Source organism: Psittacula echo (genome assembly GCF_963264785.1).
Source record: "Psittacula echo genome assembly, chromosome: 6".
NCBI classification, from domain to species: Eukaryota; Metazoa; Chordata; class Aves; order Psittaciformes; family Psittacidae; genus Psittacula; species Psittacula echo.
Window position 1 is genome coordinate 30,565,710 of NC_137743.1, and position 12,221 is coordinate 30,577,930.

The window sequence follows — 12,221 nt, forward strand, 5'->3', positions numbered from 1 at the left end:
CGATGTGAACTTTGAGTGTTTTGTATTTTTAACCCAGTTACAGTTAGGCTGGAAATGAAGTTAGAGGGATTGCTGCTGGAAAAGTCAGGTTCCTCAGCACCAGCTGCTCACCGGTTTCTGTTGTGTCCATTTCCACAGACTGATTTGGGAGGGTGCAATGGGACCTCTTCCATGGTGGTGATTAAAGATTACTATGCACTGAAAGAGGATGAGATCTGTGTGAATCAAGGAGAGGTGGTTCAGATCCTTGCTGTCAACCAGCAGAACATGTTCCTGGTGTACCAGCCTGCAAATGACCACTCTCCAGCTGCTGAAGGATGGATCCCCGGCAATATCTTGGCTCCTCTCACTAAATCCACTACAGATAATAGCGACGGAAGCATCAAGTAAGTGCTTGTTGGCTTCGCTGGGAGCACTGTGTGGATTTTTGAGGAAAGAGAAATAATAAATCAAAATAAACAAACCCAAATGGTAGGGAATTCCTGCTGATTTTTATCAACAGTGCCATTGGAACAAGCTGAGTGGTCAACCCGCAGCATTGGGCAGCCATGGTGGATAGCTCGGGTTTTGCTTATTTTCATTTTGTGGGGTTTTGTTTATACTTTGAAGAGAAATAAAACCATAGACGGTTAAAGATGTGTTTTACATTACAACATTTTACACCAACATGGACCTGCTTGGACTGGACTTATATTTATGTTGTATTAAGTTACTAATCTATATATTGGTTATAACAGCATCTAGCAAGAAAAGAAACACAAAAAAAATCCAGGCCCCGTGTTGGACTGAGGTTCGCTTCTCAAGGAGGAGAGATTTTGTTGTCTATGGCAATTTCCTTGTACAGCTTGTATCTTTTTTTTATTATTATTATTTTGGTTTGGTTTGGTTTGTTTTTTTTCTGTTCGCAGTAACTTTTGTAATATATTTTTTGTTTGCAAGACCCCCAAACAAGTACATTCCTGTATAAAGGATTTTGCACTATTTAAAAAGAAAAGAAAAAAAAAAGTAAAGAAACAGATTGATGAAGTCAGGTTGTGCAATATAATGGATAGTCGCAATGTTCATCATTGTACCTGTAATGTAACTAATTTTAAATGTACTATTTTAAATATGTAAAATAAATTTTCACCATGAGCATGTTTTAATGAGGTAAAAGAGCTAGTTTGACCCTTTTTTGGTTTTGGTTTGGTTTTGTTATTTCTTTTTTTTGTTGTTGTTGTTGTTTATAACATTTTGTTGTTTATTTAACAAATGTGTGGATATATATTTTTCTTTTCTGATTTTTAGAGATTTGTCAGTCTGAAATGACTAATGCAAGAAAGTGGTTTTTTGGTATTAAACACAGAAGGTACAACCCTCTTTTCAGTAATACCTGTTGATTTCTTTTAACATCTAAAATAACTAGATGGTAATGCATGATGTATGCTACAAATTTTGTTACCTTACACGATTACCATGAGGTGCAGAATTGAACACAAGGAAAGATTTTCTGACGGATTCACTAAAAACAATAACTTGATCTCTGCTGCAGTTTCAGATAAGAGAAATCATGATTTTACCAGTCATTCAGTAGTGAATGCTACAATGAATTGCATGTTAAGGCAGAGGAATTGCTTAGCACGTCTCTTGCACACCCGCCACGGCCATTCCCAGGTTCCTCTCTAACCACAATATGCAGCTATGCACCCTTAGATTCCCCCACGGCACCAGGCTCCTGGTGAAGACACTGATTTCATGCACCTGTGCAGTCAAATTCTGTGTCAAATTATGTAGTTGGATGAATGGTGGCCAGGAAGGCATAACAAAATTGAAAGACACATGCATTGGCCTTCCCTCTTTCTTACTGCAGTGAGATTTAAAGTCTTAAATCATGTTTTCATACTCAAACAGCTAGAACAATCCTGAAACAAAAAAGATGCTTGAATAATAGAAGTCCTATGGGTACAAACAACCTGGAGCTGGTGTTACCCTCAGCCCTGTCTAGTCTGCCAGATCATATTCACTAATTAGTATGAGTAATAAAACTGTTTCTTCTGTTGACAAATACTGTAGACAAAGTATGTGGTCAATTCAGTAGTGCTGGCACAATGTATTATTCACCTATAGGTCAGGGAGGCCACCAGCCACATCTTTGACTGTTACCATATCTTAAAGGAAAACATAACAGTCCTGCACTGCTGGATAACTTCGCCTTCTCTGCACGTCTAATTTGGACCTCCTCCAGTAACACCCAAATACCACAGAGCACTCCCAGTCTGGCTGAGATGTGCAGGGTGCTCTGGTGCTCCTTGTGCTCAAACATGACTGCCCGTGCCAGCTTTTTGAGTGGAGACACTAATCCTGGTTGCAAAAGCAGTCTGTATGACCCAGTTCAGTCTTGTGTCAATGGCAGCCAGCTCCATTAGTTTACTTTTTTGTTTTGGTTTTTTTTTTTTTTTTGCTTAATTTGAGCTACTGTACAGCTCCCACCAGGTGCTGAAGTATAACCAAAAACCTCTTACAAATCAGATGCAGTGTTCACAGGGGAGCGTCGGTGTGTGGGGCATCCTTTGAGTCCTACCTTGCTAACATACTGCGTTTTATTGGCATCGCAGGTGATCGTTGGATTACATGCAACTTGCTATGTAAAATGTATCAAGGTACTGTAGACATGACGTGCCAAACATTGAGCTTAAACATGCAAATCAAATTTGCATGACTTAAAGGTGGGCAGATGCTTTGAACCTGGATCATTGCACTGCTGTTTTGAGAGCTTTCTGCTTTGGACAACATACCCCTTTCCCAAATCTCTCCCAACTTGTCCACTATTTAAACCAAATGAAATCCGTATTGAGAACTGTTTTTTTTTTTTCTTGAGTTTTTTACGTCTGCTTGATATGCAATTTCTGTTGTCAACACAGCATTGCTCTTACAAAGGGCGACATGGTCTATTACTGTTTTTTCCAAGAGTAAGGTTGTGAGAGCAGCAATGAGGGCAGAAAAATGTACTGGAATTCATGCCTGCTGTGATGCTATCCAAAACCCATGAACTGACTGATGTCCTCTCTAACTGAATTGGCAAAATCAAGTGGGAAGTTATTGGTCTTGAGAGGCACAGCACAGTTTGTCGTTCTAGGAAATTACTTATCTCTTGGAAATTTAATCATGTAGCTCCTGTTTGTTGAGCTATTCATGTTCTGAGCAACATATAGGAAGCAAAGCCTTGAATTTCTGATTTTTTTTTAATTTGCTCTACCAAGTAACCTATTAAGACCATTCTCCTGTATTTACATTTCCTGCTTTTAACCAACAAGACTGAGGACCAAATTGGCCTTTTAACTGTACCAAAATAAAATCAATTTCTATTTGTGGCCATGCAAGACAACAGATGACCAAGTTCTAGTTGCCTGCTTCCATCATGGACCTTTTTTTTTTCTGCTCCATACATTTAAACAGCAAGCGTGGCACAGCATCTGCTTCGCAGAACTGTTTGGTTTGGTTTTTAACTTCAACTCTCATTGCTCAGATTGAGATAGGCGTGTTGCCGGTGGCTTTCACCTCCTAGGGAATTGCAGTAATTGCAAATGTGGATGCTGGTTCCCCTTTCCAAATACTTCCTTCCTGCTATGATTTGCTGTTTGATTGCTGCGTTTTTTGGTACAACAGGAAGTCATGTTCATGGCATACCCTGCGCATGAGAAAGCGGGCGGAAAAGGAGAGCAGTGGCAAAAATGAAGCCAATGGGCCACGTAAATCCAAGGATATTCTGGGGAACAAAGTCTCAGTTAAAGTGAGTAAGGCCATCTGAAAGATGTGTGCTGCTCTCCTGCTTCCCATCCTTTTCACCCCCTGTAGCATCCTCTCCTGAGAGAGGAGAGGGGGCAGTGATTTTGAGTTTGGTTTTTGTGGGTTTTTTTGTGTTTGGGGATTTTTTCCACTTTAGGTTTTTTGGGGGTTTTGGGGTTTTTTTTGTTTTTTTTTTTTTCTTTTTTGTAGTATCCATTTTAGCAGGATTTTTGCATGCAAGATAAAATGCAGCCTTTGTTTTTCATTTTCTTTTTTCCTGGCATCCCACATGCAAGTAAGTAATCTTCATTAAAAAACAACAGTACATATCGTTAAATAACTGTTCTTAAAATTGGCGCAGTAGTGATTTACTGACCTCTGATCTAGCCCAATCTTACAGCTCCATCAGAGCAGCTGCAGGGATGGGAAGAAGTAGATGAGTTTTGTTTAGGCCAGTGTTTCACCACATGTGAAGATAAGTGGTTCTCAGCCTCAAGATGCTGAAGATTTTTGGTCTGGGGAGATGGTCTCAGTGACCTTTTCTTTCCATATTATTGGACGGTGCAGAGATGGTGAATCTGTCTTGCCAGGAGAGGGTCTTGTGTGTGTCTGTGTGTGTGCGTGTGTGTCTGTCTGTCTTTCTCTGAGATCTCCCAGTATGGAAAAGGTTGAGAACTGTGGGGTTAAGCTCCCTCTTCTGCTCTGGGTGCCTGACTACTGTGCTCCAATTCAGAGGATCCATCCCTATAAAGTGACCATGAGGCCTGCTCAGGACAAATCTGGGGCTTTCCCCAGCAGAGGCAAGCAAACACTTGTGATTTTGACACAATCAAAGTCCAGCCTTGATTCAGGAAAGCACTTGAGCATGTCCTTTGGATCCACCCCTTTCCAGGACAGCCCGTGATTAAGTGTTTTCCTTTGCAGAGGCTTTCCAGTCTTGTAAGCCTAGTGAATTAGTCCTGGCATGTGCAAAGGGAGGAACCCTGCCACCGCAACCCAGGTGCCCTGGCACCCACTGCACCCCCGCCCTGCAGCTCTGCCACCAGTCGGGGAAGGACTGGGCCTGAGGGAAGCAGCTGCTCCAGCATGGTGGCCAGTTCTTCCTCCCATTGCTTCCTCGCTGTTTTTACTACCTGTATGACCTGCAGATTCCCTGCTGCTTCTCTGGCAAAAGCATGTCTTTGCCTTTGCTTCCCTTGTTTTGTTGTCAGTTTGGGTTTTGTTTGATTTTATAAGAGCATTTTCTGTACTGTTACCCATTTCCGTGCTGCTCACAACTCGTGTGATGCTCTGCCCTGTCTAACCAATCTCTCTTCTAATCTCTTGTTCTCTTTCTTCCTCTTCATGCTGCCAAACAAGGAGACAAACAGCTCAGAGGAATCAGAGTGTGATGACCTTGACCCCAATACTAGCATGGAGGTAGAGACTATCATCTTTGTAATATGTTTTTTTTCCAAGAACATGTGCCCATTTTGAAATGCCTTTGTTGAAGGGGGAGCTGGTGGGTCTGTTTTGCTTGTGGACATAGGTGCCAATTAAGTGTGAGTCACACAGAGCACCAGTTCTGGTTTTGCCAGGAATCTGGGCTGCCTTCGTGGTGGGAGCAGTGGAGGAACAAACTCCTTCTGAGCTGGAGGCTTACATAGCCACCCTCAGTCTCTGTTTCCCACCTGGGATCTCATTCAGTGAAGCAAGAGTGCATGCATGTCAACTGCTGATAAACATAGCAGCTTTCTGAACACCCCTTGCCCTGGCAATACGTGCTGAGCTGCTTGTCAGGCTTCTGTTATAAATCACTGGAGCAAATATCATTGAACCCAACTAATAATTTAAATTATCTAGAAGACCAGAAAAGACATCTCTTTTCTCTCCTGTCTGGGTGGGAAATGGTAGTTCTATAAAGGTACAGAAAGAGAATGGTAAAACTGGTTACATGAGTGTACCTGTATCACAGACAAGGCTGATGCAGATAAGTGGACCCAAATTATGATATGTTGCACTACTCTTTTCTTCTAGTGTGAAACCACCAGTTCTAGTGGAGTGACCGAGACATGCCTTGTTGAGAGAACCTAAAGGATTAAAATCATCAAAAGTTATATATCTGGTTCTTCGCACTTAATATGTTGCAGGATCCCTTTTTTTCTGCATATAGTGACCACACACCAAGTGTTTCTGTACATTGTACCAGGGCTTAAAGAGCTTCTTACTGAAAGAGGCTAGGACAAGGTTCAGAGAGACCTGAATCAAAGTGATTTTGTAGAAGTAACAGGGCAGGTCATTGGAGAACAGGGATCTGTGTCCTGAGAGATCCCTGGGATGCTGTTAGCCAGACTGCACTATAAACATACTGCAAAAGAAAGATGATCTTCCTTCAGGAGGGGTTAAAAAAAGAGGGAGAAGTGTATTCAGAAGCACCACCTCAGCTGCTAATTAGAAGGCTCTCTTTTATTCTGTGTTGGTGCAAATAAACACATCACTGAGAAGAGGATGTGTACTAAAGGAAAGCTTTTGACCCAGCTGACATCCTAGATATTGGATGATCCTTACCACTGAAGCTGAATATTCTCAGGAATGTGTTTGCATTTTCAAAGAGTATTTTGCCCATCACAGATGCCAACTAGAAGTGTATGTATTTGTTGCAAGGCAGTGCCCAGTTATTGCATGTAAGTCTATGTAAGCTTTAGATCACTGGAAATTGCTCTATGGAGTAAAAGGTGCTGAGATACAGGTATATTGTACAGAAATCAGTGAGAATCACGATTTTTTTTCAGAGGATTTCAGTGTTTTGACTTTGCTTAATAGGAGGAGAACCAAATGTTTTTAAATTGTCAGTGGATGGTATCTGGGTCCTTAAACTTGTCAGAATTTGTAGTTAGTTCTAGCATACACCACATGGGTCTTTTTGTTTGTTTGATTTGAGGTTTTTAACATGTTTAACATTAACATGTCATTGTCCTTGCCTGCCTCTCTGAAGTTGAGAAGTTAAGAGCATTTCTGTTTAAACCCAAAGACTAGTGAAGTCTTAGCTGTGGTATGAATCTGCTATCAGGGGTGTAACTGTGTGTCTGGTATGTGACTTCATTTACACTCAGAAACCCCATCCTGCATCTCCCAATTCACTTACTGGAGGTGACACCATCACTCATGGCACTGCCTTGCATTCCCCAGGAGCCACCATGTTCCTTATGGCTTGGAAAGCTCAGTTCTGCTTCTGAGCAAAACTCTTTGTTGCTCAGCAAATACTAAAAATGTCAGAGGGAGAGAAAATAAGAGTGCAGTTGTGGGTTGACTTGCTAAGGTCACACTGCCCTGCGAGGAGCAGCACGGCCCTTGCTTTGTGCTGGTTTTATTACATGGGCAGTTCGAGACAGGGTGACTGGCTGCCCAAGGTGAGAGAATGCCTTGCCCTCACACCTGGCTCAGCTCTTGATGGACTTTATAGAAACTGGGAGTGCTGGTAGGAGAGCTGTGTCCTGGCCATCAACATTCAGAAGTACATGAGGCCCTGCCTGTGTCATTAAGGTGGAGTTGTCTGTAGCTATTATTATAGACAGGTAATAATAGAGCAAGTCACCTGACCTCTCTTATAGGACTGTCACCCCTGACATCTCTCTTCCTCCCATCATGCATGAGAATGTGCACCCGCTGCTGGAAGAGAGAGAGCAGTCTCTAAATGCAAAGCAGGCACATTAATTACTTGGAAATGTTGGTGCAATTTGCCTCCAGCCTAGTCACTCTGCAAAAAGTCAGTAAGCTGGTAGTAACATCCATGGAGTCCCACAGCTGCTGTGGTCCTTCAGATGTCGCTTTGCTTGCTATTTATAAAATGCCACATATCTGTTCAGTAGATCCAGATTTCTGAAGCACTTCACCTTTGTTTCAAGAGGGAACGTAGAAAGAAATGCAAGAAACATGTATAATGAGAGCAGGAAACTGAAATTCTGGGTGATTGTTTAAAAAAACCTAAAATGCCATTGCTGTGGTTTTACCCACACAGGGACTTGCCAGCCCTGGAGAACTCTCTATTCACTGTAACTCTGACTAGAAATAGTGTCTCTTGGTGGCTGTTTCTTTTACCTTTGTTTATTGATATGTACTGAAAGTGCATAAGGATGGAAATGAAATTTGGGGGTCCTGCTTTGCTGTGTTGTATCACAAAACAGAAGGTGCAAACTCACCTGTTTGTTAGGTACATGAGTGTAGGAGCAGGCACTTAAGGAACATAAGTAGCCATGTGAGGGATAGGAGTAACCTGTATTTAAGAAAGATGGGAGACTCCCTTTCCACGTGTCTGTAGCTAATTGCACAGGGACAGGCAACTCCACTTCTGGGAAGAAGGTGTATGCCCTTGTGAATCAGTCAACACACCCAAGTCTGGGGTCCTGGACAGTGACACAACTAGTTGTCCTACAGTTCTGTGTCATAACATCTCATGGGGTTTTGATACCGCTGAAGAGGTCATAAGTCAAATGTGCAGATCCCATTGAGCTACTGCTCTTGCTAAATGAATGTCCTTCCAGCAGTCAGAAGACCTGACTGAGCTAAACCTCACTAAGTTCAGCAGCAGCTCTTCCGGGCTTTGGAGTGAACCCCACATGTTAAGGATCTGACATGTCTCCAGATGTCTTGTTTTGCACAATGTGATTCCAACTGCAGAATGTTACAAGTAATCCTGACCAACACACAACTGTCACCGAGTGTCTAGTGTTTACTCCAGTTTCTTAGCTGTGCAAAGGAGAGATGAAGTCTGGGCCCACCCCGAGTCAGTGGAAGTGCCATCATTAGATTAGTGAGCTGGGCTATTGCCAAGGTACGTATGTTGGGCTTCATAATCTATTTTTTTTTTTCAGTTATGATATTTTAGCATGTTAAGAACTACTCAGAGACACTTAGAGCAAGATAAGCAATAGGAAACATCCTGTAGGGAGGAATATTGTGTTAGCAGCCCCATAGTCCAAGTGGTTGAGTAAGTAATGGTTTGGTGGGTACAGCATTGGCTCCAAGTCAACACTCAGCTCAGGCCAAGAATTCCCAAGTGCTTTAGGCAAATGCCTTCACCCTCTGCCTTGAGTTGTCCATCTCCAGAGCAGTTCTAATGTACTGTCTTGGTGAGATCTTGTACAGTACTAGTAAGAAACTCTTTCCTGGCCTGTTACCACAGTATGAACTAGTACAATCCTGAGAACTTCCTGTGTTTCCCTGGAGCCACAGAATGGATTCAGTCGGAGATCAATGTGATCAGACAAAGCCAATTGTTATAGAAAACTAACTCTTTATATACTATTTCTTAAAGTTGTTTACACTAACTTGGCCCGTTGTGATTGGATACATATCTTTAAGGCTCTTAACAACTAACGTATAATTGGTTAGCACAGGTGTGAGAACCTGACCTTCAAAGTTTTCCAACAGTCCTCAATTTAGCAACTCAGTAAATTCCAGCTCCTTCTTATCTTGCTGGGATTCTCACTCCCAGTGCCTCGCTCCCATCCTCCTTCACCTTTGGTTGTCCCTTGGTTCATGTCGAACTCCACGTAGGCACTTGCTGATCTGGGTATGTGTCCGTTCTTTGCCAGAAAATCATCCACACCCTGGGGTGGCCTCCATGGGTGACTGCTGTCCTGCTGCCCTGAGTGGCCAGGGGGTTCTGAGACTGACCAGGAAGGTGGCTCGTCAGGTGTGACATAGCCCGAGCTGGCAACGCAGACACAGGGGTTTCGCTTTTGGAAAATGAAGAAGTGACCTACTTCATCTGCAGGAAGGGGGTGGAGTGCTACAACATGGTGCCTGGAGTACCAGAGACATCCCACCAACTACAGGCATGGAAGCACACAGCTATTAGGGCCTGACAGCAGGAGCATGGTGAGGGCAAGAGGACTTCTGCTTTTGCACAGGTGCCTGTGGAACAGTCAGCACCCCTTGTGGCTTCTCCATCAGTCTCAAAGGCAGTGAAGCCCATCCGTGCTGGGTGCCAGAAGGCATTCCCCATCCCCACCAAAAGGCTGCTGCTGTGGGATATTTCATCAGCTACCATTCTCCCATTTTAAATTATATTTTCTCTTTGGTAGCATCTCTCCATGTGCAGTGGGATCCTTACTTGCTCCTTTTATCAAGAAATTCCTTGTTGTTTGTTTTTTGAGGGAGGTGACACTGTGAGCTTGTGACCCCCAAAAGTCTCAAAGTAGAAGGTGACCTAGTCAGACATGGGTTGATGGGTCTTTTCTTACAGATTTGAGTTGGCTTAATTCCTCTGGAACTCATTTCATTTTTCTCTGAGCATCTTTTCAGTGTTTTTTGCGTGAGGGAGCCAGGAGCATGCTGCTGACTCTGCTGCCAGCATGTGCAAATGCGTCAATATTTTATTTTAACTCGGTGACCAAGAGGTGCCATGAAGTATTTACAGAATGCTGAGCTGCTTGTCTTGGAGTAAACATGCCCTCTGCTGTTTAGGTAAAGCATGGATCTTATTACAGAAGGCTTGGTTTGCAGCCTAGCCTTATGATCTGGGGGAAAAAGTATTCTCAATCCTGGTTTTGATGCATTCCCTTAAAATGGGACTGAAATGTGGAACTGGAAAAATCTGGGCATTGGCTGAGCTTTTCTGTGCATTGCATGTGTCTGGGCTGGGCTCAAACCTCTTTCAGGGAGGTGGGTTAGACATGGCGAGGACATCTGCAATGGAGAAGCAAACCCTGGCCAAGACGAGGAGCCCTCGCAGGCAGCTGAGCTGCACTTGCAGAGTGTTTCAGACTGGCCATTGGCATTGCAGGATGGTTTCTCGCTCCACACAAGATACAGCACGTGTGCACAAATGAAGATAAAACTCTTGCTAAGAATTAGGGCAGTCTGAGTCACTTTGCAAGCGGACTTTGCTGCTACTGCTGCAGATGCCTTTCTATCTTTATAACATGAGCTTAACAGACCAGGAAAAAAGTGGCCCAGTACTGCAAAATACTGAGCACGTATGCTGCTTTTGTAAAGTCTGATTGCCACACTAAGTTACACTTCAGTCACTCAGATCTAAGTCACTTAGATCCCTGCACGTCCCCAAAGGTATTCAAGTATGCACCTTGTGCCTTTCTTGGTTTGAGCCCTGAAACAGCAGAGGCGGAGGGAGGGAGAAGCAAAGTCTATTTCTGGATTTTTTGCTGAATAACCTGATCCGTCCTCCCATTTCTTCATCTCACCCAGCTCTTCCTCCAGCTCCCTGTCTTTGCCTGGTCAGTGTTAGACCACAAATCACTTGTGTAGAGGCCATTTCGTGGTTTACTTCTGCCACCTTGTGTGGGGTTTTCATTTTCAGCTGTCATTGTATGGGAGAAGGAAACTGTGGCCAAGGAGGGAGCATTACAAGTTTTCACCTATCCTGGACAAGGCTTCAGGTATTTAATCCAATGGAAAAAATAAATCCATCTCATTTCATCCAAATTTATGTTCCTAGAGAAAAGAGCCAGCTGTGTCACTTGGGAGTGACTGCATTGCTGACTGAATTTCCACCCTTTAGGGTTTGTGTTTGCCTGTTGTGGACTGACACTGAATGTCATGTGAGAAGTTTTTGCATTGAGTAGTTCCATCCCACAAGTTTATTCACTCTCACACCAGATCAGGAGCCACAGTGGTGCAATTGGCGTTTGCTGGGACTTCTTCAAGGAGCCCTTGTCAGTGTGAGACCCAGGCTGCCTTCCCTGCTCGTGGCCGCCATGGCCAGGAATGCTGGGCTGAGGGCTGGTCTGGGAGATCCTTGTTCAAACCGCTTCTGATTGAATGGGGTTTCAGGGCTGAGCCTTATGTTGCTTTTCAGAGAGAAGAAAAGCAAAACCCCACAAAAGCCACATGACCAGCAGGGTTTTGGTTTTTTTTCCACATGGTAATCTCAAAGTAGCGCAGAGCATTCCTGAGGAAGTGATGCACAGAACCTGAGACTCCTGCATCACTCCCATAAACACCACTGCTGCTCTTCAACTTGTGTGGGAGAAACCAGGGGCAAGCAGGGGCTTTAAAAAAGGGGAAAACTTGCTGGAGAGTGTGGTGTTTACCCTCTTTTCTCTGAGGGAAAAGTCCCTTGGATTTCGATGCTCGCATTGCCCATGTGAGCATCTTTGGCAGCATTATGTGCTGTGGGTGCAGCCTGCTGGCCCCTGAGCCTCAGTGGCTGGGGGAGAAGGAAAGCAGGTGTGCTGTCCATGTCCATGCATAATACCTCACCCTGCTTGCCGGCAGCCTGCCCCTTGCTGGCAGAGATTTCTGCTCTTCAGAGCAACACAGCCTGGCTTTCATCTGTGTGAAAGCCCTGAGAAAGAGGAAGAGAATTGAGAAGAGTTACCTGCATGGATTTTGACAGCTTTTCCATTTTTTTTTCACACACAATCATTTTGAAGAGGCTGTGGGAGGTGCTTGGCAAATCAGTCCATTAGGGAAACCAGCCCTGGCATTGGCAGGAGGCTGTGCGAACAAGTGGT

The 12,221-nt window shown here is 43.8% G+C and overlaps 1 protein-coding gene across 5 annotated transcripts in view; it reads left to right on the forward strand.

The window, feature by feature from the left end:
• The window catches only part of KALRN (kalirin RhoGEF kinase), a gene marked incomplete at its 5' end in the record, with an annotated part of 522,231 nt that overhangs the window by 493,583 nt on the left and 16,427 nt on the right, over positions 1 to 12,221 (forward strand). For 4 of the 5 annotated variants that reach the window (XM_080620947.1, XM_080620949.1, XM_080620948.1 and 1 more), the window contains 3 exons: positions 139 to 386; positions 3,646 to 3,769; positions 5,125 to 5,184. In XM_080620947.1, coding sequence (XP_080477073.1) covers positions 139 to 386; positions 3,646 to 3,769; positions 5,125 to 5,184 — 432 coding nt within the window. Of the gene's footprint in view, positions 1 to 138; positions 1,609 to 3,645; positions 3,770 to 5,124; positions 5,185 to 12,221 lie in introns of those variants that run through there. The other variant, XM_080620950.1, reaches the window with a different exon arrangement.